This window comes from Lolium perenne, chromosome 2 (assembly GCF_019359855.2).
Source record: "Lolium perenne isolate Kyuss_39 chromosome 2, Kyuss_2.0, whole genome shotgun sequence".
In the NCBI taxonomy this organism is placed as follows: Eukaryota; Viridiplantae; Streptophyta; class Magnoliopsida; order Poales; family Poaceae; genus Lolium; species Lolium perenne.
This window is the reverse complement of record NC_067245.2, coordinates 15170164-15196747: the sequence shown is the minus strand read 5'-3', so window position 1 is coordinate 15196747 and position 26584 is coordinate 15170164. Positions and strand designations below refer to the sequence as shown.

The 26584-nt window shown below is 43.1% G+C and overlaps 3 protein-coding genes across 3 annotated transcripts; all 3 read right to left on the bottom strand.

Moving 5' to 3' along the window:
- Nucleotides 1–16209: 16209 nt before the first annotated feature.
- LOC127328224 (OVARIAN TUMOR DOMAIN-containing deubiquitinating enzyme 1-like) lies at nucleotides 16210–17661 on the bottom strand. Its single transcript, XM_071825244.1, has 5 exons — nucleotides 17391–17661; nucleotides 17030–17092; nucleotides 16870–16953; nucleotides 16637–16783; nucleotides 16210–16245 (listed from the first exon to the last, which is right to left on the bottom strand). The coding sequence occupies exons 1-5, from the start codon at nucleotides 17592–17594 to the stop codon at nucleotides 16210–16212; spliced, it is 534 nt and encodes a 177-aa protein (XP_071681345.1). The 5' UTR covers nucleotides 17595–17661.
- A 789-nt stretch (nucleotides 17662–18450) lies between these two features.
- Nucleotides 18451–19760, bottom strand: LOC127329766 (putative F-box/kelch-repeat protein At3g20710). The gene is made up of 2 exons (XM_051356218.2): nucleotides 18921–19760; nucleotides 18451–18823 (listed from the first exon to the last, which is right to left on the bottom strand). Exons 1-2 carry the CDS (start codon nucleotides 19731–19733, stop codon nucleotides 18491–18493), a joined length of 1146 nt encoding a protein of 381 aa, XP_051212178.1. The 5' UTR covers nucleotides 19734–19760; the 3' UTR covers nucleotides 18451–18490.
- Nucleotides 19761–23100: 3340 nt separating this feature from the next.
- LOC127331268 (desmethyl-deoxy-podophyllotoxin synthase) lies at nucleotides 23101–25208 on the bottom strand. The gene is made up of 2 exons (XM_051357357.2): nucleotides 24102–25208; nucleotides 23101–23991 (listed from the first exon to the last, which is right to left on the bottom strand). Exons 1-2 carry the CDS (start codon nucleotides 25008–25010, stop codon nucleotides 23365–23367), a joined length of 1536 nt encoding a protein of 511 aa, XP_051213317.1. The 5' UTR covers nucleotides 25011–25208; the 3' UTR covers nucleotides 23101–23364.
- Nucleotides 25209–26584: the final 1376 nt, after the last annotated feature.

Genomic DNA, 26584 nt, shown 5'->3' with positions numbered 1-26584 from the left:
AAAATTTGATAAATCTCTAGGAGGAATTAATGAAAGAATTGCTGTCTTAGAAACTTATGCTATCCATGATAATCAAACCCATAGGATTGGTGAACTAGAAGAAGCTATGGGAACCTTGGGTTCAACTTTTTCTTCTCTTAAGTTTAAGGAGAAAGCTTATGTGGGTAAGGAGCAAAAGTTCATGTATGTCTCTAAGGTGCCTAAGCCAAAAAAAAAACTATTATAAGCTTAAAATTGACAAAGCCCTTAGTACCACTATGGGAAATTTAGATAATGGAGCATCTAAGATACATATTGTGACAAGTTGTGAAAGTTATGATGTTGATGATTCATCTCTTGATAATACTTGATTTACACTTTCTGCGCCTAGCGGAAAGGCGTTAAAGAAAAGCGCTTATGGGAGACAACCCATTATTTTACTTCTGCAATTTTGTTTTATATTTGTGTCTTGGAAGTTGTTACTACTGTAGCAACATCTCCTTATCTTTATTTTATTACATTGTTGTGCCAAGTAAAGTCTATGATTGTAAGGTTGATACTAGATTTGGATTACTGCGCAGAAACAGATTTCTTGTTGTCACGAATTTGAGTAGGTCTCTCTGTAGGTAACTCAGAAAAATCAGCGACAATTCATGAGTGATCCTCAGATATGTACGCAACTTTCATTCAATTTGAGCTTCTTCATCTGAGCATGTTAAGTGCCTCTAAAAAATTCATCTTTACAGACTGTTCTGTTTTGACAGATTCTGCCTTTTATTTCACATTGCCTCTTTTGCTATGTTGAATGGATTTCTTTGTTCCATTAACTTTCAGTAGCTTTGAGCAATGTCCAGAAGTGTTAAGAATGATTGTGTCACCTCTGAATATGTGAATTTTTGATTATGCACTAACCCTCTAATGAGTTTGTTTTGAGTTTGGTGTGAAGAAAGTTTTCAAGGGTCAAGAGAGGAGAATGATACAATATGATCAAGAAGAGTGAAAAGTCTAAGCTTGGGAATGCCCCCGTGGTTCATCCCTGCATATTTCAAGAAGACTCAAGCATCTAAGCTTGGGGATGCCCAAGGCATCCCCTTCTTCATCGACAACTTATCAGGTCACCTCTAGTGAAACTATATTCCGTCACATCTTATGTGCTTTACTTGGAGTGTCTGTATGTTTTTATTTTTGTTTTTGTTTGAATAAAATCGGATCTTAGCATTCTTTGTGTGGGAGAAAGACACGCTCCGCTGTTTCATATGAACACTGGTGTTCTTAGCTTTACTTTTAATGTTCATGGCGAAGGTTGAAACTGCTTTGTTCATTGTTATTTAGTTGGAAACAGAAAATGCTTCATGTGGTAATTGGTATATGGTCTTGAATAATTTGATACTTGGCAATTGTTTTGCTCAAATAGATCATGTTTAAGCTCTTGCATCATGTACCTTGCGCCTATTAATGAAGAACTAACAGAGAGCTTGTTGAAATTTGGTTTGCATGATTGGTCTCTCTAAAAGTCTAGATATTTTCTGGTGAAGTGTTTGAACAACAAGGAAGACAGTGTAGAGTCTTATAATGCTTGCAATTGTAGGATAATGTTGCATAGAAAACAAAAATTTTCCTACGGCGAACACGCAATCCAAGCCAAGATGCAATCTAGAAGACGGTAGCAACGAGGGGTTATCGAGTCTCACCCTTGAAGAGATTCCAAAGCCTACAAGATGAGGCTCTTGTTGCTGCGGTAGACGATCACTTGCCGCTTGCAAAAGCGCGTAGAAGATCTTGATCACGATCGGTTCCGGCGCCACGAACGGGCAGCACCTCCGTACTCGGTCACACGTTCGGTTGTTGATGAAGACGACGTCCACCTCCCCGTTCCAGCGGGCAGCGGAAGTAGTAGCTCCTCTTGAATCCGACAGCACGACGGCGTGGTGTCGGTGGCGGTGTAGAAGTCCGGCGGAGCTTCGCTAAGCAATGCGGGCAATATGGAGTGGAGGAGCTTGGCTAGGGTTTGGGAGGGGGTGGCCGGCCACTCTATGGGGGGCGGCCAGCTTATGGTCTTGGGGTGGTCGGCCCCCTCCCTTGGCCCCTCATTATATAGGTGGATCCCAAGTGTTGGTGTCCAAGTCTTCGAATAAGACCCGAAACCAAAACCTTCCATAGGAGGGGGAAACCTAGCCCAACTAGGACTCCCACCCAAAGGTGGGATTCCCACCTCCCATGTGGGGGGTGGCCGGCCCCCTATGGTGGAGTCCACTTGGGACTCCACCCCATCTAGGGCTGGCCGGCCATGGAGGTGGAGTCCCTTGTGGACTCCACCTTCCTTGGTGGTTTCTTCCGGACTTTTCTAGAACCTTCTAGAACCTTCCATAGAACCTTCCGCGACATTTTATTTCACATAAAATGACATCCTATATATGAATCTTATTCTCCGGACCATTCCGGAACTCCTCGTGATGTCCGGGATCTCATCCAGGACTCCGAACAAATATTCGAACTCCATTCCATAATTCAAGTGCTACCATTTCAACATCCAACTTTAAGTGTGTCACCCTACGGTTCGAGAACTATGCGGACATGGTTGAGTACTCACTCCGACCAATAACCAATAGCGGGATCCTGGAGATCCATAATGGCTCCCACATATTCAATGATGACTTTAGTGATCGAATGAACCATACACATATATTACCAATTCCCTTTGTCTCGCGATATTTTACTTGTCCGAGGTTTGATCTTCGGTATCACTCTATACCTTGTTCAACCTCGTCTCTGACAAGTACTCTTTACTCGTACCGTGGTATGTGGTCTCTTATGAACTCATTCATATGCTTGCAAGACATTAGACGACATTCCACCGAGAGGGCCCAGTATATCTATCCGTCATCGGGATGGACAAATCCCACTGTTGATCCATATGCCTCAACTCATACTTTCCGGATACTTAATCCCACCTTTATAGCCACCCATTTACGCAGTGGTGTTTGGTGTAATCAAAGTACCTTTCCGGTATAAGTGATTTACATGATCTCATGGTCATAAGGACTAGGTAACTATGTATCGAAAGCTTATAGCAAATAACTTAATGACGAGATCTTATGCTACGCTTAATTGGGTGTGTCCATTATATCATTCACACAATGACATAACCTTGTTATTAATAACATCCAATGTTCATGATTATGAAACTAATCATCCATTAATCAACAAGCTAGTTTAAGAGGCATACTAGGGACTTCTTGTTTGTCTACATATCACACATGTACTAATGTTTTGGTTAATACAATTCTAGCATGATATATAAACATTTATCATAAACATAAAGATATAAATAATAACCACTTTATTATTGCCTCTAGGGCATATCTCCTTCAGTCTCCCACTTGCACTAGAGTCAATAATCTAGATTATATTGTAATATACCTAACACCCATGGCATTCTGGTGTTGGTCATGCTTTGCCCTAGGGAGAGCTTTAGTCAACGGATCTGCTACATTCGGATCGGTGTGTACTTTGCAAATCTTTACTTCTCCATCTTCGATGTACTCGCGAATCGAGTGGTAACGCAGCTTGATATGCTTCAGCCTCTTGTGTGACCTTGGCTCTTGTGCATTGGCGATGGCACCCATGTTATCACGATAAATGATTAATGGGTCCAATGCACTAGGAACCACACCGAGCTCTACAATGAACCTCTTCATCCATACCGCTTCGATGAAGCCTCTGAAGCCGCTTATGTACTCTGATTCTGTTGAAGACTTCGCCACCGTGCACTGCTTCGAGCTTGCCCGACTTCTTTGCAGCACCATTCAATATAAACACGTACCCAGATTGTGACTTAGAGTCATCAGGATCAGTGTTTCAACTTGCATCGGTGTAACCGTTTACAACGAGCTCTTGGTCACCTCCATAACAAAGAAACATATCCTTAGTTCTTTTCAAGTACTTCAGGATATTCTTGACCGCTGTCCAGTGTTCCATTCCTGGATCACTTTGATATCTGCTAGTCAAACTAACGGCATGTGCTATATCCGGTCTAGTACATAGCATGGCATACATGATAGATCCCTCATGCCGAGGCATAGGGGATGTTACACATCCTTTCTCTTTCTTCTGCCGTAGCCGGTCCTTGAGTTTTACTCAATACCTTGCACAGTAACATAGGTAAGAACCCTTTCTTACTTTCGTCCATTCTAAACTTCTTTAGAATCTTGTCCAGATATGTACTCTGTGATAGCCCTATTAGGCGTCTTGATCTATCTCTATAAATCTTGATGCCTAATATATACGATGCTTCACCAAGGTCTTTCATTGAAAAACTATTATTCAAATAACCCTTAACACTGCTTAATAGTTCTATATCATTCCCGATCAATAATATGTCATCTACATATAATATCAGGAATGCTACAGAGCTCCCACTCACTTTCTTGTAAATACAGGCCTCTCCATGACACTGTATAAACCCGAAGTCTTTGATCACCTTATCAAAGCGTCGGTTCCAACTTCTTGATGCTTGCTTCAGTCCATAGATTGAACGCTGAAGTTTGCATACTTTGTCAACATTTTTAGGATCGACAAAACCTTTGGGTTGTACCATATACAACTCTTCCTCAATATCTCCATTAAGGAACGCCGTTTTGACATCCATCTGCCAAATCTCATAATCGAAAAATGCAGCTATTGCTAACAAAATCCTCACAGATTTTAGCTTCGCTACAGGTGAGAAAGTCTCATCGTAGTCAACTCCTTGAATTTGTCGGAAACCCTTTGCGACAAGTCGAGCTTTATAGACAGTAATATTACCATCAGCATCTGTTTTTCTCTTGAAGATCCATTTATTCTCGACAGCCTTTCGGCTATCAGGTAAGTCTACCAAAGTCCATACTTTGTTATCATACATGGATCCCATTTCGGATTTCATGGCTTATTGCCATTTGTTGGAATCTGGGCTCATCATCGCTTCTTCATACGTCGCAGGGTCCTCATCATTGTTATCTACAATCATGACATTTAGACAAGGATCATACCAATCAGGAGTGGCACGTTCCCTTGTCGATCTGCGAGGTTCAGTAGTTTCCTCGTTCGAAGTTTCATGATCATTATCATTAGCTTCCTCTGTTGCTGGTGTAGGCGGTACAGGTACAACTTCCGGTACTGCGCTACTCTGATCAACGAGTATAGATTCATCAATCTCATCGAGTTCTACTTTTCTTCCAGTCACTTCTTTAGTGAGAAATTCTTTCTCAAGAAAGGTTCCGTTCTTAGCAACAAAGATTTTGCCTTCGGATTTGTGATAGAAAGTGTACCCTATAGTTTCCTTAGGGTATCCTATGAAGACGCATTTCTCCGCTTTGGGTTCTAGCTTGTCCGGTTGTAACTTCTTTACATAGGCTTCGCAACCCCAAACTTTCAGGAACGACAGCTTAGGTTTCTTATTAAACCATAATTCATACGGTGTCGTTTCTACGGATTTTGATGGTGCTCTATTTAAAGTGAATGCGGCTGTCTCTAATGCATAACTCCAAAATGATAACGGCAAATCAGTAAGAGACATCATACTACGAACCATATCTAAGAGAGTTCGATTACGACGTTCGGACACACCGTTTCGTTGAGGTGTTCCCGGCGGTGTCAATTGTGAAAGTATTCCGCATTTCTTTAAATGCATGCCAAACTCATAACTCAGATATTCACCTCCACGATCAGATCGTAGAAATTTGATCTTCTTGTTACGTTGATTTTCTACTTCACTTTGAAATTCCTTAAACTTCTCGAAAGTTTCGGATTTATGTTTCATGAAATAGATATACCCATATCTACTCAGATCATCTGTGAAGGTTAGAACATAACGATAACCACCGCGCGATGCTACGCTCATTGGTCCACATACATCTGTATGTATGATTTCCAATAAGTCAGTAGCTCGCTCCATCATACCAGAAAATGGAGTCTTTGTCATTTTACCCATTAGACATGCTTCGCATCTATCAAGTGACTCAAAGTCAAGTGATTCAAGTAATCCATCAGTATGGAGTTTCTTCATGCGTTTCACTCCAATATGACCAAGACAGCGATTGCCACATATAAGTAGAATTATCATTAAGTTTAATTCGCTTAGCATCAATGTTATGTATATGCGTATCACTACTATCGAGATCTAATAGAAATAAGCCATTCTTTTGTGGTGCTCGACCATAAAAGATATTATTCATAAAAATAGAACAACCATTATTCTCAGACTTGAATGAATAACCGTCTTGCATTAAACAAGATCCAGATATAATGTTCATGCTCAACGCAGTACATAATAGCAATTATTTAGGCTTAAAACTAATCCGAAGGTAGATGTAGAGGAAGTGTGCCGATTGCGATCACATTGACCTTGGATCCGTTTCCAACGCGCATCGTCACTTCATCTTTCAGCGGTTGTCGTTTATTCTTTAGTTCTGTTTCGAGTTACAAATATGAGCAACCGAACCGGTATCAAATACCAGTACTAGAACGAGAACCGGTGAAATGAACATCTATAACATGAATATAAAATTTACATTCTTTCATCTTATTGACAAGGCCGCTCTTCGGATCAGCCGAGATACTTGGAGCAATTACGCTTCCGGTGTCCCTTCTCCTTGCAGTAATAGCACTCAGCATCAGGCTTAGGGCCGTTCTTAGGTTTCATAGGAGGCGTGGCAGCTTTCTTGCCACCCTTCTTGAATTTTCCCTTAGACTTGCCCTGTTTCTTGAAACTGGTGGTCTTGTTGACCATCAACACTTGGTGCTCTTTCTTGATCTCAATCTCAGCAGCTTTTAGCATGCCAAAAAGTTCAGGTAACTCCTTGTTCATGTTCTGCATATTGTAGTTCATCACAAAGTTCTTGTAACTTGGTGGCAGTGATTGAAGGACACGATTAATCCCCAGTCTGTTAGGAATCACTATTCCCAAGTCACTGAGTTTCTTCGCATGCCCGGTCATGGCGAGCATGTGCTCACTAACGGAGCTGCCTTCTTCCATCATACAGCTGAAGAAATGTTTCGATGCTTCATAGCATTCCACTGCCGCATGAGTCTCGAATATAGCTTTCAGCTCATTCATCAACTCATGAGGATCATGGTGCTCAAAACGTTTTTGAAGATCGGATTCCAGACTGCACAGGATGGCACACTGAACTTGAGAGTACCGAGTTTTCCGAGTCGCGTAAACAGCTTTTACTTCATCGGATTCATCTTCTGCAGGAGGGTCACCTAGCGGTGCATCAAGCACAAATTGCAGATTTCCGCCAGAGAGGAAGATCCTCACATGACGGAACCAGTCGGTGAAGTTGCTACCGTTGCTCTTAAGTTTCTCTTTCTCTAGGAACTGATTAAAATTGATTGGGGACGCCATCTCTACAACATATATTTGCAATAGTTTAGACTAAGTTTATGACAAATTGAGTTCAAATTTTAATTCAACATAATTAAAAACCTAAGTGAACTCCCACTCAAAACAATATCCCTCGCATTGTCTTAGTGATCACACGAACCAAATCCACCGCACCTAAACCCGATCATCACGAGAAAAGGTGTGATTTCAATGGCGAACACTCAAAGTGTTCATCATATCAACCATATGATTCATGCTCTACCTTTCGGTATCACGTGTTCCGAGACCATGTCTGTACATGCTAGGCTCGTCAAGGCCACCTTAGTATCCGCATGTGCAAAACTGTCTTGCACCCGTTATATGTACTTATTGAATCTATCACACCCGATCATCACGAGGTGCTTCGAAACGACAAGACTTGGCAACGGTGCTACTAAGGATGAACACTTTATTATCTTGAGATTTTAGTGAGGGATCATCTTATAATGCTACCGTCGCGATCTAAGCAAAATAAGATGCATAAAAAGGATTAACATCACATGCAGTTCATATGTGATATGATATGGCCCTTTTGTTCTTGCGCCTTTGATCTTCATCTCCAAAGCACGGATATGATCTCCATCATCTTCGGGCATGATCTCCATCATCGTCGGCGTAGCGTCAAGGTCAATGGCCAAGGTCAATGGCGCCGTCTTCATGATTGTCCTCCATGTAGCAACTATTACAACTACTTTGAAATACTACTCAACATGAAATTTAAAGACAACCATAAGGCTCCTGCCGGTTGCCACAATACAATAATGATCATCTCATACATATTCATCATCACATTATGGCCATATCACATCACCAAACCCTGCAAAAACAAGTTAGACGTCTCTAATTTGGTTTGCATATTTTACGTGGTTTAGGGTTTTCGAGAGAGATCTAATCTACCTACGAACATGAACCACAACGTTGATACTAATGTTTTCAATAGAAGAGTAAATTGAATCTTTACTATAGTAGGAGAGACAGACACCCGCAAAGCCTCTTATGCAATACAAGTTGCATGTCGAACGAGGAACAAGTCTCATGAACGCGGTCATGTAAAGTTAGTCCGAGCCGCTTCATCCCACTATGCCATAAAGATGCAAAGTACTCAAACTAAAGATAACAAGAGCATCAACGCCCACAAACCATTGTGTTCTACTCGTGCAACCATCTATGCATAGACACGGCTCGATACCACTTTGTAGGATAACGTTGCATAGAAAACAAAAATTTTCCTACGGCGAACACGCAATCCAAGCCAAGATGCAATCTAGAAGACGGTAGCAACGAGGGGTTATCGAGTCTCACCCTTGAAGAGATTCCAAAGCCTACAAGATGAGGCTCTTGTTGCTGCGGTAGACGATCACTTGCCGCTTGCACAAGCGCGTAGAAGATCTTGATCACGATCGGTTCCGGCGCCACGAACGGGCAGCACCTCCGTACTCGGTCACACGTTCGGTTGTTGATGAAGACGACGTCCACCTCCCCGTTCCAGCGGGCAGCGGAAGTAGTAGCTCCTCTTGAATCCGACAGCACGACGGCGTGGTGTCGGTGGCGGTGTAGAAGTCCGGCGGAGCTTCGCTAAGCAATGCGGGCAATATGGAGTGGAGGAGCTTGGCTAGGGTTTGGGAGGGGTGGCCGGCCACTCTATGGGGGGCGGCCAGCTTATGGTCTTGGGGTGGTCGGCCCCCTCCCTTGGCCCCTCATTATATAGGTGGATCCCAAGTGTTGGTGTCCAAGTCTTCGAATAAGACCCGAAACCAAAACCTTCCATAGGAGGGGGAAACCTAGCCCAACTAGGACTCCCACCCAAAGGTGGGATTCCCACCTCCCATGTGGGGGGTGGCCGGCCCCCTATGGTGGAGTCCACTTGGGACTCCACCCCATCTAGGGCTGGCCGGCCATGGAGGTGGAGTCCCTTGTGGACTCCACCTTCCTTGGTGGTTTCTTCCGGACTTTTCTAGAACCTTCTAGAACCTTCCATAGAACCTTCCGCGACATTTTATTTCACATAAAATGACATCCTATATATGAATCTTATTCTCCGGACCATTCCGGAACTCCTCGTGATGTCCGGGATCTCATCCGGGACTCCGAACAAATATTCGAACTCCATTCCATAATTCAAGTGCTACCATTTCAACATCCAACTTTAAGTGTGTCACCCTACGGTTCGAGAACTATGCGGACATGGTTGAGTACTCACTCCGACCAATAACCAATAGCGGGATCTGGAGATCCATAATGGCTCCCACATATTCAACGATGACTTTAGTGATCGAATGAACCATACACATATATTACCAATTCCCTTTGTCTCGCGATATTTTACTTGTCCGAGGTTTGATCTTCGGTATCACTCTATACCTTGTTCAACCTCGTCTCCTGACAAGTACTCTTTACTCGTACCGTGGTATGTGGTCTCTTATGAACTCATTCATATGCTTGCAAGACATTAGACGACATTCCACCGAGAGGGCCCAGAGTATATCTATCCGTCATCGGGATGGACAAATCCCACTGTTGATCCATATGCCTCAACTCATACTTTCCGGATACTTAATCCCACCTTTATAGCCACCCATTTACGCAGTGGTGTTTGGTGTAATCAAAGTACCTTTCCGGTATAAGTGATTTACATGATCTCATGGTCATAAGGACTAGGTAACTATGTATCGAAAGCTTATAGCAAATAACTTAATGACGAGATCTTATGCTACGCTTAATTGGGTGTGTCCATTATATCATTCACACAATGACATAACCTTGTTATTAATAACATCCAATGTTCATGATTATGAAACTAATCATCCATTAATCAACAAGCTAGTTTAAGAGGCATACTAGGGACTTCTTGTTTGTCTACATATCACACATGTACTAATGTTTTGGTTAATACAATTCTAGCATGATATATAAACATTTATCATAAACATAAAGATATAAATAATAACCACTTTATTATTGCCTCTAGGGCATATCTCCTTCAGCAATATGTTCTTATGTAAGTTTTGATGTACCGGTTCATACTTGTGTTTGCTTCAAACAACCTTGCTAGCCAAAGCCTTGTACTGGGAGGGAATGCTTCTCGTGTATCCAAAACCTTGAGCCAAAACCTATTCCATTTGGGTCCACCATACCTACCTACTATGTGGTATTTCTCTGCCATTTCAAAGTAAATTGCTTGAGTGCTACCTTTAAAATTTCATTCCTTGTCTTTGCAATATATAGCTCATGGGAAAATAGCTTTAAAAACTATTGTGGTAAAGAATATGTAGCTTATGTATCTTATTTCTTATAAGTTGCTTGTTGAGCGGTAACCATGTTTCTGGGGACGCCATCAACTATCACACTTTTGTTGAATATCATGTGAGTTGCTATGCATGTTTGTCTTGTCTGAAGTAAGGGTGATTTATCATGATCAAATGGTTTGAGTATGCATATTGTTAGAGAAGACATTGGGCCGCTAACTAAAGCCATGAATCATGGTGGAAGTTTCAGTTTGGACATTAATCCTCAATCTCTTATGAGAATATTATCTGTTGTTGAATGCTTATGCATTAAAGAGGAGTCCATTATCTGTTTTCTATGTTGTCCCGGTATGGATGTCCTTAAGTTGAGATCTATCAAAAATGAGAAATCAAATGCGATCTATCTCCTTGGACCTTTGTACATGCGGCATAGAGGTACCCCTTTCTGATACTTGGTTGAAACATATGTAATGCAATGATAATCCATGTAAATCCAAGCTAATTAGGACAAGGTGCGAGCACTATTGGTATTCTATGCATGAGGCTTGCAATTTATAGGATGTCTTATGCATAACACATATGAATTATTACTACCGTTGACAAAATTGTTTCTATGTTTTCAAAATAAAAGCTCTAGCACAAAAATAGTAATCCATGCTTCCCTCTGCGAAGGGCCTTTCTTTTACCTTATGTTGAGTCAGTTTACCTACCTCTTTCTCTTAGAAGCAAACACTTGTGTCAACTACGTGCATTGATTCCTACATACTTGCTTATTTGCATTCATCATATTACTTTGTGTTGATAATTATCCATGAGATATACATGTTGAAGTTGAAAGCAACTGCTGAAACTTATATCTTCCTTTGTGTTTCTTCAAAACTTTCTACTAAGAATTTATTGCTTTATAAGTTAACTCCTATGCAAGTCTTATTGATGCTTGTCTTGAAAGTACTATTCATGAAAAGTCTTTGCTATATGATTCAGTTGTTTTGTCATTGTCTTTACCATTGCTTCGAATCACTTCATTCATCTCATATGCTTTACAATAGTATTGATCAAGATTATGATAGTAGCATGTCACTTCAGAAATTATCCTTGTTATCGTTTACCTACTCGAGGGCGAGTAGGAACTAACCTTGGGGATGCTTGATACGTCTCAAACGTATCTATAATTTCTTATGTTCCATGCTAGTTTTATGACAATACTCACATGTTTTATATACACTTTATATCATTATTATGCATTTTTCGGCACTAACCTATTAAGGAGATGCCGAAGCGCCAGTTCCAGTTTTCTGCTGTTTTTGGTTTCAGAAATCCTACACAGGAAATATTCTCAGAATTGGACGAAACAAAAGCCCACGGTCTTATTTTGCACGGAGCTTTACAGAAGACCGAGAGCCACGATACGAGAAAAGTTACTGTGACGCCGCCGCCGCCAATCCCATCTCGGGGGATTCAGGAGATCGCCTCCGGCACCCTACCGGAGAGGGGAATCATCACCCGGAGGACTCTACATCACCATGATCGCCTCCGGACTGATGTGTGAGTAGTTCATCCTTGGACTATGGGTCCATAGCAGTAGCTAGATGGTTGTCTTCTCCTCATGTGCTATCATGTTTAGATCTTCTGAGCTGGCTATCATGATCAAGAGCGTCTATTTGTAATGATACATGTTGTGTTTGTTGGGATCCGATGAATATGGAATACTATGTCAAGTTGATTATTGATCTATCATATATGTGTTGTTTATGATCTTGCATGCTCTCCGTTGCTAGTAGAGGCTCTGGCCAAGTTGATACTTTTGACTCCAAGAGGGAGTATTTATGCTCGATAGTGGGTTCATGCCTCCATTGAATCTGGGACAGTGACAGAAAGTTCTAAGGTTGTGGATGTGCTGTTGCCACTAGGGATAAAACATCAATGCTTTGTCTAAGGATATTTATGTTGATTACATTACGCACCATACTTAATGCAATTGTCTGTTGTTTGCAACTTAATACTGGAAGGGGTGCGGATGCTAACCCGAAGATGGACTTTTTAGGCATAGATTCATGCTGGATAGCGGTCTATGTAATTTGTCGTAATGCCCTAAGTAAATCTCATATTAGTCATCATGATATGTATGTGCATTGTTATGCCCTCTCTATTTGTCAATTTCCCAACTGTAATTTGTTCACCCAACATGCTATTTCTTATTGGAGAGACACCACTAGTGAACTGTGGACCCCGGTCCATTCTTTTACACCTGAATACAATCTACTGCAATCATTGTTCTCTGATGTTCTTTGCAAACAAACATCATTTTCCACACCATACGTTTAATCCTTTGTTTACAGCAAGCCGGTGAGATTGACAACCTCACTGTTAAGTTGGGGCAAAGTATTTTGATTGTGTTGTGCAGGTTCCACGTTGGCGCCGAAATCCCTGGTGTTTCGCCGCACTACACTCCTCCACCAACAACCTTCACGTGGTCTTCATCTCCTACTGGTTCGATAACCTTGGTTTCTTACTGAGGGAAACTTGCTGCTGCACGCATCACACCTTCCACTTGGGGTTCCCAACGGGCGTGTGCTTTATGCGTCATCACTCCCTTGGCGCACAGTTGGTGAGTTGGAGATGGCAGGGTGGTGGCGGCGCTACAGCGGGCTGCTGCAGCATGGCGACGGGGACTTAGCGGGCCAGTAGTGGCCTGGTTTGTCCTTGCTGCCATGTCCGGTCGGCAACCGAGCTGGAGGTTGGAGGCAGTTCCCTCCCCTGGCTGTGGTGCTGCGACCCCTGGCCATGTTGACTCCCTCCTCCTCCTCTAGGCCTTGCGTCGATGATCACAGGGAGACGGCGAGGATGACGTCAAGACCGTGGTGGCGTGTGCTGGTGGGCGGAAGGCTGGGCCAAGCACTTCAGATCGTCCGGGATGGTGGTGGTGGGGTTGGGAGAAATCCATGTCGGCTTGTCTGACATCGACACGGTGACGCCCGAGGGTGCCAACTTACCTTCCTGAAGGGTGTCGGGTGTACCCCCTCCCTAATCCCTTCCGCGTACCGGGGGAAACCCTAGGATTAGTCCGGGCAACAAAGGCGTAGTTGTCGTTCCCCTTGCTGAAGGTGTTGTTTGGTATGCGGCGATTCAGAGTGCTAGGTGTGTGGTATGACTTCTCCGGAGGGCGCAACGGTTGCGGGTCGTTCTCGTTTTGTCGATCTGCCGATGTTCGCATTCTTTTTATCTTTCCTTTCTTTGTAGTTTCGTTTGGGCTTGGTTGTGCTGCGCCCAACATGCTTCTTGTATCGTGTGGTTGCTATATTAATATAGCGGGACGAAAGCCTATTTCGAGGAGGATTAATAATAAACATCGACAATTTAGTATAAAAGTGGCATTTATCCTGAATCCAAGGGAGCATTATTTTGAATTTAATTTAGTGTTGGTCTTGAGACCATGGCCATTATGTGCCATCTATTTGTGGGTGATGGTTGATGTTTGTATTTGTTACTATATTTTTTGTTTACATGTTTCGTTACACGTGGCAACGCACGGGCATTGAACTAGTTGTTTTAAAAAAAAGGACTCTACTAATTTTTTGCAGGTTATCCACACTATGGTCCACTGGATCCAACTTTGACGTTTCTTGCTCCCGGAGGATCAGCGGGAGTGCATGGTTTCTGGATGCAACCGCTTACGAATGGTTGCCCAGAATACTTGGCGGCATGCTAAGAGATTACATGATGCTTAGTTTGCTTAGTAGTCTCTTATTTTTTCGATGGTTGATTTTTGTATCGACCCTCGTTGATTCTTGAGATGTAAACTTTGAATATTTCGTTGGTTAATAAAAGGTTGTGTGCATCAACCGATGCAGAGGTCAGGGTACACCCCATTTCGAAAAAAAACTACGGTGGCTGTGTGTTCTGTGCTCAGCTAGGGATGCACTGGGAAATCTCTTGTGGCTGTGTGTTCTGTGTTCATCTAGAGATGCACTGGGGAATGGTGACTGGTGTCGTTCTGTGTTCAGCTAGGCTCTGATGACAGCACTATATACCCACGTTGCAGACTTGCAGTAGACCAAGTAATGGAATCATACAAACTCATGACGCGATGCCAGACTTCACGTTTCTCATAGCTCATGCATTCTGGACCTTACTTCCGGATACAGAGTTAGGAACAGAATCAGTAGCAACAAAAAAAAACATGAAGCACCAACACTACATGAGACTATCTGTACACTTGTCCATGGCATCATCCAGGAAGAAGTTGCTGTCGATCGAGCATACATCACGTAGTTTGTTCAATTGGGATAAAGAATGTCACAGTGCCCAGGCCTACTCAGCAAGGTCAGCAAGGGTGTGCCATCCGATGATAGCAAGTTGTCACCGCTTCCCCGCTCCAGCGACTTATGAGCTGTACATGAGGAATGGTAGCTTTGAACAAAATAATAAGGCCTCTTCCCTAGGCCTGAATGGTTGAAGAAATCAAGGCGCTTTACTCGCACATCTTGACCCGACGTTGACTTCCTCCTGTCCACAGTTTCGACACGCAAAGGTATGCCGAGTGCATATGTCAAAGCCCTCATCTGTATAGCACCGGCTTCAGCATACATGCCATGCACCTTCTTCCAACAGAACTGCCACAAAAACCATACATGTGGTACGTCTTGAGCGTAAACCATAATTTGTGAGTGGTAAAAACTTACTATTGGCTCTCTTTACACAAAGTCACTAGTTGATTAGTGGCAAACTTTATTTCTAGAGTTTGTTTACCCAGAGACAGGTAATGCGCACACCAGGAAAATTGCTAATGAAATTGAATTACTTCGCTCAAAAATAAAGACCAAAGAGGACAATATAATCCATTTACTGTATGGCGTGAATGATATCAGAGCACAGTACTACATGGCAGAAACCTAACCTGGAGGACATGCATATCTTTGGGGATAAATGGCTTGTAGATATCGTGTGTACGGATCTCAGCCTCCGTAAGCAACCTAAGAAAATAAATAACTGACGAAAACAATGTGCTATATAAAGAACAAACAAACAAAACAAAACATCACAACAAGGATTGAAATCCTTACTGTTGCCTCACGAGGTCTCTCCAAGGCTTATCTCATACAGCTTGTCAGAAGTCAAGCTAAAGAGATAAAAGAACTTTGTTGTAAACTAAAATGTAACTAAGATGAATTAAGGGTATCTTTAACATATTATCAAGACATTTTCTAAGAATCTCAACAAAACAGTCATGTTAAAAACTACACATACCCGTTTGCAACTGAGTTCACCAAACAATAGAACTTCTGAAACAATAGTGAAGACATTTGGTTATGAATGTTAGCTATATCATGAACAGAAGATCAAAGTACTACAGTAGACCATCCATATTCACATATTAGTGGTGAAAAGTGGTGAAACAACATGATATAAGCTCAGCAAATGATCATGATGATTGCTGCATAGTGCTATATTATTTGCATAGTGAAGTTAGTTTTGCAACAAGCATTTGATGGTGCTAAATAATGTCCATAATGTAGCAAAACATGAAAGCAAAATTATAATTATGAAGAATAGCATTAAACATGGCAAACTGCATATTTTAGACTACTGAAACAGGATGGCCATCCTAGTACCAGTCACCTGCTAAATTGGATTAGTCTTGCATTCTGCACCATCTTATCTAGTACTTATTATTTTCTGTAGGGCATAGTTCACATTGTTAGGTTTTTAACAGATGGTCGAAGGTTTTTACCAAACAATAATTCAAAGGTCGGAGCTTTACCCAACAAGAGCTGATGAAGTAGCATGATGACATTTAACTGTAAGAACAACTGAAGAACCACAAGGGATAGAGACTATTGTTGTGTACAGATGTCCCACATAATTCTTGTGTCCGTAGATGGTTGAGCTAACAGTATGGATAATTTGGGCTAAAGAGATGATGCAATACAAGCTAACCTACTATAATAGTATTTAGAGAAACAATAGTGCAAAACAAGTTTAGGCTTTTGTAGGCTACTATAATACTTACATAAACAACAGATAAGATGTTGTCCTTGGGATTTAAGAAGTATGCTTCTCCCCACTCAAGTTGATAGATCCTCTTTATAGATACTTCGACACATTCCATCAGACGAATAACCACAGCTTGCCTATCTTGCATTTGTCCAAGGTTCTCCTGTTTACAAGTCTAATTGTATTATACTGCTATGGAAATAAAGAAAGCAATGCCATCATCATGAACAAATAAACTGAAAAAGTTACCAAGTAAGAGAACAGTAAAGCTCTGTAAAAACAGCTGCCATCACTCCGAGTTCTTCTGAAGAGCCCATACTGCTTACTGAGAATCTATTCAAAAATGATTTTCAGATACGTGCAAATAAACTAAAGCTTCTAGCATTAAATTAGTTGCATGCAAACAAGCCTTGATCTTTTCCTGGATGATGTAGTTATTTGAAGATCGAAGAATCAAATCCAAGATTGGTTCCTATCATTCCAAAAATAAAATCACAAAAGGTATCTTTAAGGTATGATGGATAATATGTAAGATTCTTCTAGCTTGAGTTTGTACTTGAATAATTCGTGCTGTGACGCAAGGCAGAAAATGAAACTCTCAAATATCAAGTGATAGTCCACTGGTGAAAAAATGAATATCTTATGACAGGCTATGGACATATGAGAGGTTAGATGAATTGGGTACAAGAAAAAGAACTTACTGCATTTTAGGGTACATTCATTTCAAGGTTGATAACTTAAAAAAAAAAGATAAGGTACAATATTCTCACCTGGAATCTTAATGCCCTTGGATAATTATATGGACGTCGGAAACTACCAATGAGCACACGGTGGTCCTTTGGTGGTGGGAGGAAACTTCTGTAGTGACCCAGCAACAGTCTCCAGTTATGGCGGCGTGAAAAATAGTCATGCTTGTTGAGCGGAACAAAGCCATTCCGAATAATATGATCTGGGATGTTTCTTCGAACACTCATGCTCAATATAGAGAAGAATTCACTATCAGATGGTCCTCTCAGGTTCTCTCCCCGATCCTGGTCATACCCTAGTCCATCATAGTGACAAAATTTGTGCTACAACAGTTCTCTCACTGTAGGAAGGAAGTTTTTGATACAATTGTTCGCCCTTTTTGCATCACACGTTCCGTGGACTTGCATCATAGAAATAATTTTCTTCTACGGATGACAACCATTCTATTGTTTTTCTGCAAGAGCACAATCTTTTTGCTACGAGAGCATAATCAGTGTTGCCTTTTTTTTCCAATAATGGAAAACCTATTTATGCATCATAGGAATATAATTTGTTTTCTACGTGGAAGCAAAGCCATAGGTGGTTTTTTCTTCATCGAAGTTAAAGTGAAAATTTGGCAGAGTTAGAACACATGTTAAGCAGGGGAGACGCTCAGCGTTGCCCCTTTTCTTCACAATAATGGAAACCCTATTCATGCATAATTTAGTTTTTATTTTATGTCCAAGCTATTACGGATTTTACATGAACGCTTACAAAGAAATAGACAGAAGTCATTGGTGAAACACGCACACACACGTATGTCAATCACGGGCTATAGTTAATGCAAGAATTCTCCTGTTTTATCTCCCCAAAATTGTTTCAGAGGATTCTTGTCAGAAAATAGCAACCACGAGAAGGTATGAACATTCAAAAAAGTGCAATAACATGAACCTTGGTTGATCACAGACAAAAATTAAGACATCAAAAAAGGAACACTCAAAGAGTCATAGTTGGACGAATTTTGATTCGAGATTAATCCGGTACTCTCAAACTAACAGTACAAATAAAAGAGAATTTGAACACTAACAGCTACAGTAGGATGTCTTTATCGCGAGTATAAATAAATGAATTCATTCGTATCTCCTCACCAACGCCTGTAAACACCCAATGCATCCGCACTCTCGACGTATGCAAACACTCGACAAATATCGCCTTTCATATTGGAAATGAACGCCTGTGGGTCACATGAGTTGATATGAACGGCGCTGCATTCCTGCCTCGTCACGTAAGAGTTGGGCCGACGACGATAAGGCCGCAATCTCTGGCTTTGGCCCTGAACCATGAGGATGTAGTCGCCGTGGATGAAGATTGGCCGCACCATCTGGATCGACGATGGACCGGGCAAGCAGGATAGAGAACGCAAGCTGTATTGATGAACCCAGGTCTGCTCTTTACTCTTATTCTCGAGAATCCACACCTATAAAATCGTGAGATCAAATTTGCAGATCATGAGATTTGTGAGTTCAATACATGCATAAGTGGTTGCCGGATCGAGAGAGATATTTGAAGAGTACCTCGATGGTCCCATCCCCACGCCCGCAGTAGTAGACGGATTTGGGGTCGACCCTGGTTACAATTGCGACGCTCAGCCTGCGCTGCACCTCGGTGAGATGGCCGATGGGTCCATCGGAGACGGGCAATGGCGTTACTGTTTTCACCTGCTCGCTCCGGTGGTCAAAGGACACGATCCTCTCCGACCCCTCCACGACCCAGTACGTCGCCCCATTCACGCTGACCACGCCGGCGTCGAGCCTGCACCTGTCGCCGGGGGCCGGGACCTCCCTCCAGGACGCCTCCCCGAGGGTGAACACCTGGAGCGTCTCCTTGGTCTTGAAGAAGCAGGGAACGTGCACCACCTTGTACTGCCCCGTGCCGTGGTGGTACCCGAAGCTATACGCCTGGTGCCAGCTCCTGCCGGACCGCCGCGAGTTGTGGCGACGGAACAGGCCGGCGCGCGGGATCGGCGGGAGCGCGAGGAAGTCGCCGGTGGCAGGATTGGCCAGGGTGATCGCGCCACCGGGCTTGGTGTCGTCGCAGAGACAGAGCACGCCGTTGCAGACGCCGACCACCTCCATGTGCTTGTAGACGTCTGTGCTGCGCCATAGCTCTCGGGTCGGTCGGGACTTGGACGACCCTAGGTCGCCGAGGACGTACACGGATTTCGTCGTGACGATGAGCGGCACGGCGTCGCGGCGCTGCTTCATCTCCGTCGTGCGCTTGTGGACGAGATCGCGCCAGGACCGGCACACGAGGCGCATCCGCCGGCGCGAGGTCCATGGGAGGCGCTGCAGGATCTCCACCACGAGGTCCGTCGGGATGATGTCCATCGCCACCGCGCGCGGCGGCTCCCGATCGATCAGGTGTTTCCTATCTGGACGGCGCTCGTTGCGCCCGTTACAGGGGAAACGGCTTGAATCGTTCGATCGTTCCGTGTGGGCCGGCCTATTTAGCTCTAGCTCCCTCGCCCATATCGGTTCGTACTCTGATTTATTCGTTTTTCCTTCGCTCTCGTGAAACATCAGGTTTCTGTCTGTCATCATGATTAATTTTAAAATATTTAGTGTCAATAAAATATTCGGATTTCAAAATGTCTAGATTTTAAAAACTGCTCAGATTTAAAAACTGTTTATATTTTAAAATAGATTTTCAAAATTGTTTGGATTTGAAAACTAGATTTTGAAAAAAAATCGGATTTAAAAACATCTACATTTTTAAAATTATTCAGATTAAATTTGTTAATATTTTTTAAAAACATTTATATTCTAAAAAACTCTTCACACCTGAAAAATACCCAAATTTAAAAAGTCTAGATTTTGAAAATTGTTCAAATTTAAAACATGTTTATATTTTTAAAATAGCTGGATTTTAAAAAGTGTTCGGATTTAAAAATGTTCAATTTTAAAAATGTTCATATTTTTTAAAATTGTTCGGATTTAAAAAAATGTTCACTCTAAAAATGTTAATATTGAAAAAAAGGTGTTCACATTTGAAAATTATTTGTATTTTACAAAATGTTCATATTTTGAAAAAAAAAACATCACAAAACGAAAAAGAAAACAGAAAACCGAAAAAACCAGAAAACCAGATAAATAGGAAAACCGTCTCAGAAAAACAAAAAGAGAAACCAGCATAAACCCTGACCGGGAAGGTTCTGGAGCATTCCTAAAACCGGAATAAACCAGGACGTTGGATTTCTACTGAGCCGGCCCAGTTAGAGGTGTTACGGACATGAGAGGCTATGCGTTTGCTCGCTAATGAACACAAGGAGCGTTAAATAGGGATTCCCGTCAGCCATGTCGATGGCCATGATCCAAGAAATCGACAAATCCAGGGCCCCCGAGTTTGTGCAGCTCAGTCCCAGTAGGCCACGATAGATGAAGGAAACTAGTCGCGATCAGTTCCTTTCCGATAGAAAGATCGCTTCGTTGTTCGCTCGTCTTCCGCGTCGCGACTCGCGCCAGCATTACGTCGTGGACGCGTGGGCGTGCTCGCTCCCCCCTGCTCCACCGTGCTGCTGAGTAATGATCCGACCCTTGCCGGCGTGTTGACATTAGCTGCTTGCCGGTAAGATCGCTGGGCCAGAAGGAGGCTGCATGCTGACTCTCATTCTCTTCTCTCAAGAACTTGTTGAAGCCTGAAGGTAAGATCGTTTTTGTAATTCGACCTACCTTGTCAACTAGTCATGAATCATGATGCCTTATTTGCTAATTTAGTAGTTTAGCTGGTACTAGTTCATCTTGAATGTCTACATAAAATTCATATGGAATAACATTAACATCAGTTCCGATGCCACAAAGGCCATAGTAAGAAGATTCACCAAAATTACATGGAAGAATACGCTTACCAACATTTTTAGTTTTTACATTTCCTTCAATTTTGGGAAGCTTCACTGTTAAGTTCAACTTCATTAGCCAATATTCATTCCTTGGTTATTTCTCTTTCTTCTTCTACATTCTCAAGAATAATTTTTCTTCTGCATTTGGTGCTTCTTGTTCTTTTACAATAGTTTGTTCCTCCTCCAATTGTTCTGCAATATGAAAAAGCTAACATATTCTTTTCCACGGTCCTTGACACTACTGGGAAGGCATATAGCCGCAACTTATCGCATGGCGCGAAACCGAAAGTCCGCCGCTGGTAACATAAACCACTTATCGGCAAAAAAATCGTCAGTGGTAGCTCGTGAATTGTTCTCCGCATCGTGTACCGCTGATGGGCAAAAAAACTGTCATTGGTTCTTCCTTCCAGGGCCCAACCTGGGAGGCTGAAAAAAAGGTGACCATGCAGTCATGCACTATTCCCAGGCGTTATAGGTGTAGGACAAAGCAGTGACACAACAACAGAATGGTCCAATGCTTGTTTTTCTCGGAAACTAGTGACTTAGTTGTCTTGCTCGATTTTCACTGGTCATATATGGAACAATGATGAGCTCATATAATGATGCGTCATTTCGTTCACATGGTTAGTCGCGATGTTCGTATTATATCCTTCGTCAAATAGATCGGATTCAGAATTGATGGGCGGTAAACTAACATATGTCTCTAGTAGTCAAACGGACATGATCTATAATTGATAGGTGGTAACCAATGGTACATCGCTGCTAGTTTTGGTGGGTAAATTTCATTTATAAAATGTGATGTGTGTGTATGAAAATGATTGTATTAATTGGATTTATCCATGGAGCAGAATAATATAAATCAGATAAGAGAACAAAATAAGTTGAATATAGCCAGTACAATATTGTAACAGATAAACTAGCTTCGGGTATCATATAGATATATGACATACAAAGAAACGTCACATGTTTGCATCATCCGCGAAAATTAACACACTTAACTTTCTTCATTGTTGCATCAGCATGCAAAACAAACACTCATTACACATAATACTATAATAGTACAATATGCAGTACTAAGCATAATCACATAGTTCACTTCATTACACACCACAAACACATGAACTTATTAAAGATAGTTCAGACAGCCAGCATAAAGAACACAAATCAAGTCCGTTACAGCAGCAAACAAGTCACATCTTGTGTGCCTTGTGCTTCTTCAAAGAACTGGCCTTGCCTTCGTTGATCTTTCCATAATATGGCACCTAGGGAGTGTTCTTAAGGTACATTACAAGGGCTTTGTGTTGTGCCCTAGCATTGGGCTTCATACTGTTGTCAATGGCAATGCATTCGGCGTGCTTCGGAATGCTTGTGTTGTACAAGCCTTCATTCTATGGATCATATGGGCATCGATAGCCTTGCGTGTACATATTGGTGTATCCTTGCTTTAGCTCATCGAGTGATTTTTCGTAATAATCTAACTTGTTATCACATCAAAAGTGTGATAAGAATCATCATGCATGTGAAAAAAGCCATATGATATAATTGCAATTTAAAATACAAAATTTGATTGTGTATATTGCGTCAAGTCTCGGACACGGTGGTCCAATACATTTCCAGTACGAGCAGTCTATGATATGTATAATACTGATCGCATTCGTCATCCAAGTGGATAAATACACTTAAATGGGGCTCACACGGACGCAAACGACCCTATGATGCCCGTATGCGGTTATCCGCTGGGCCTCACCATTTGGGCCTCGCAGATGACCGACATCTAATATTCGGATGATGTAGCCTGTTGGTTGGAGTTGGCACTAGCGCTTGCTCCACCTGTCCTCTTTTATAAGTCATGTCATCCATAGAAAAGGAAATGGTAGTATTTTATTGAGTTATATAAGTTGATACGTACAAATCCACAAATTGTTGCCAAACTAAAGTAGTCTTTAAACAAACAAATAAAAATAGCCTTATAAGACACTAGAAATAGTTATTTCCAATGACAAATGTATCATTGAGTTTTATAACTGCCATATATATGCACAACTATCTTTGGAAGTGGTGACCCCTTTGATGTGGCCCATCTTCCGACCTTGGTCAGAACCATTAAGTGACATTTGAAGTCGCTAAATTGTGCCATCAAGTGGTACCTTGGTCTTGGCAAACAGATATAGGTCATTCTTCCGACCGACGGCGAGGCCCATTTGCTCTGTCATGTCCAGCTCTTCTGGCTTAACCCCATGGGGAAGCTCCCAGTCGAAGTGGTAGAGAAGAGCCGCGAGGGCGAGCTCCATGATAGACTGGGCAAATAACATTCCAGGACATATCCTTCGTCCTGCCCCAAAAGGTGTGTACTCGAAGTTGGTGCCCTTGAAATCGACGGAGCCGGACTCAAACCGCTCTGGCTTGAACTCCTCGGCGGCGTCCCAATACTTGGGGTCTCTACAGATTGCCCATGTGTTCACGAATACGGTGGTTCCTTTGGGAACATCATACCCTAGGACTTTGGATGTCTCGGTGGACTCGCGCGGGAGAAGCAAGGGCACGGACGGATGCAACCTAAGTGTCTCCTTGATGACGAGTCTCAAGTACTTGAGGTCTGCCAAGTCATCCTCGGTGACGTTTGGCTTACCTTTGATCTTTTCTCGTACTTCGGCTTGTGCTTTCCTCATCACGTTGGGGTTCCTCATGAGCTCCGACATGGCCCATTGGAGCGTTGTCGCGGATGTCTCGCTCCCAGCACTAAATAGGTCCTACGCAAAGGCAGACTCAAACAAAAAAAATTAGGAAGATGAAAGAAAAACAAAGGGACATATATCCACGTGTGTGTGTGCTGTAAAAATCATTGCTATGATATACTTACAACGATAAGGGATTTGATGGATCCCATGGTAAAAGGCACGTCGTGGCTGCCTTCCTTGTGTATCCTGAGGAGTACGTCTAGTAGGTCCTCTTTCTCCTCGTCCTTGACATTACCGTTGGTCGCGGCGGCGGCCTTGAGCTCCTCGTGTTGCTTCATGGCGTAATCAATAAGCTCGAAGCTTTTGGTGTGATTCTCCCAGGCCAGCCGAGACGAGTTGGTGAGGAAGCTGGCGAGCCTGGAGGAGGGGAACAAGTCGACAAGGCTGAACCCGGAGAGGAGCTTGACCCCGCCCCGGAGGTTCTCCAGAAACTCGTCCCGCCTAGTGAACCTGTCCCCGACCATGGCACGTATGGTGGAGTCGGTGATGAGCACGGCGAGACCCTGGCTGACGTTGACGGTCTCGCCGGGTGGCGCCGCAGCGATGGCGGCGAGTAGGCGCCCGACTTCTTCCTCCCGGACATGCCGGAAGGACTGCACCCGGCGGGCGCTGAGCAGCTCCATGATGCATATCTTGCGGAGCTGCCGCCAGTGGTCGCCGTAGGGCGCGAAGGCCACCCCCACCCCGTCGGACGCGATGATCCTGATGGTCGGGTTCCATGGGCGCGTCGCGAACGTGACGTCCTGCGTCTTCATGACCTCGCGCGCGGCGTCGTGGGACGAGACCACGACGACGGGCACCTCGCCGAGCTTGAGGTAGACGAGGGGTGCGTTGTCGAGCCGGCGCGCTATGTCCGCCAGGGCGCGGTGGATGAGCGGCTTACCAGCAAGATGGTGCAGGCTGCCGATGACCGGCAGGCGCCAGGGGCCAGGCGGCAGCCTCCCGCCGTCGCGCTTCCTAATGAGCTTGAGGAGGAAGAGGGGGAGGAGGAGAGCCAAGAAGAGACTGAGGTAGTACGTTGCTTGCTCCATGATTGGTGGCTCGTGTGTGTAGTGTGCTCAGCTAGGGATGTAATGGTGAATCTATCGACGGTGGCTTGCTCAGCCAGGGATGCACTGGGAAATCTATGGTGGCTGTGTGTTGTGTGCTCAGCTAGGGATGCCCGGCCAGGGAAATCTATGGTGGCTGGTGTATTGTGTGTTGAGCTAGGCGCTGGGGACTGCACTATATATGCATGTTGCAGTAGACCGAGTCATGGAATCCTTCTGATAGATCAGTGTGCCAATAAACTCATGTCGCCATGCCAGACCATTCGTCACGTTTCCTTGTAGCCCGCGCTTCCGTCTCTCGTCGTCTTCTCCAATGCGCTAAGAAGGAAGTGTACCGCGCGCATTCCTCAAATGCTAGCTTTTACACACGTCAACATTTGTTTTTTCAACAGTAGAATATTCAGAGCTGGAATCAACGGTGGAGAATACTCTTGAGTTTCCACATGCATGCATATGCTTTGATCTCAGGGGATTGGTGATGGTTGCACGATCGTGTTCTCTTGTTCATCCACACACTACCCAGCGACGACCAGAGAGGAGAGGTGAGACTGCCACACCGTACGTGGCCTCCTCCCTGGCCGCGGGAGTCTCCTCCATCGGGACGCATATCCCCATCACCAACAAATTCCCAGGTCTTTCGTTACCTACGGCCGGTCCCTGTTTCCCTGTCTATCTATCTTACCCGGCTCTGGATGAACGCAAATCGCGACTAAGTTTTGTGAAAGCAATATCGAAGGGAAATTTCCAATGGAGACAAGGACAGCAAAATGCATGGTAAACACATATGAAAGGGAAATTTTCAGTGGGCAGTACCCAAAAGTGGAGTTTGAAACTGATGCTAAAGAAGTTTTAACTTTGATGGAAGACTCTAGCATGCAGTGGGAGATCCAAGATTACATGGGTTTATTCCTACCGTTAAATTCTCTTTTGTTGGTAGGCAAGCCAATAAGGCAGCTCATGTTTGTGTTAAGAGAACCACTAGTAATAGAAGATGTTTATGGGTGAACAATAAACCCTCCTTTTTTTTGCGAATAGGACACACTAACATTAAAAGAAAAACATCGAACAGTACAAAGCATCCCAAGAAATACGAAAATTATAACGAGATTCTTAAGAAGCTCTTCATCTTCAACCTCCAGACCGTGTCTCCTTCTTAGAGCAGATCCACAAGGATTGTAATCTCACAAATTAAGTTATAATGTTTCTGATTTGCAAAAAAACATCAAAAAGACATTATCAGGTTGAAACAACAACGTCAACGAATAACACCCTAGTTCGTGGAGATTCATATTCGCTGAAATAATTTTTTTTTTTAAATCTTAGAAAGTCAGACGTGTGGTATTTAGGTACACTTTTTTTAAATAGGAATCCACATTTTCAAATGAGATATGCACAAAAAAAGATATATTATACGAAACTAAACTAGAGACAAGACGTTAGCTAGCCCACATCAATTAAATTATTGGGATAGCTGATGTGTAACCTATGATTATGATTTAACTAAAGATCAAGTTCAATTAGATGGTGTGGTCGATCTGGCCTATCGGAGAGCTACA

Excerpts from the sequence above, each read along its gene's own strand:
- LOC127331268 (XM_051357357.2), bottom strand. The coding sequence starts at position 25,010 with ATGGAGCAAGCAACGTACTACCTCAGTCTCTTCTTGGCTCTCCTCCTC. Across the intron at positions 23,992-24,101 it reads CCATCAAATCCCTTATCGTT|GACCTATTTAGTGCTGGGAG; the intron begins GTAAGTATATCA and ends GCCTTTGCGTAG.
- LOC127329766 (XM_051356218.2), bottom strand. The coding sequence starts at position 19,733 with ATGGACATCATCCCGACGGACCTCGTGGTGGAGATCCTGCAGCGCCTC. Across the intron at positions 18,824-18,920 it reads GTGGGGATGGGACCATCGAG|GTGTGGATTCTCGAGAATAA; the intron begins GTACTCTTCAAA and ends ACGATTTTATAG.
- LOC127328224 (XM_071825244.1), bottom strand. The coding sequence starts at position 17,594 with ATGAGTGTTCGAAGAAACATCCCAGATCATATTATTCGGAATGGCTTT. Across the intron at positions 16,784-16,869 it reads CTTTACTGTTCTCTTACTTG|GAGAACCTTGGACAAATGCA; the intron begins GTAACTTTTTCA and ends ACTTGTAAACAG. Across the intron at positions 16,246-16,636 it reads ACATCTTATCTGTTGTTTAT|GTGACTGGTACTAGGATGGC; the intron begins GTAAGTATTATA and ends CCAATTTAGCAG.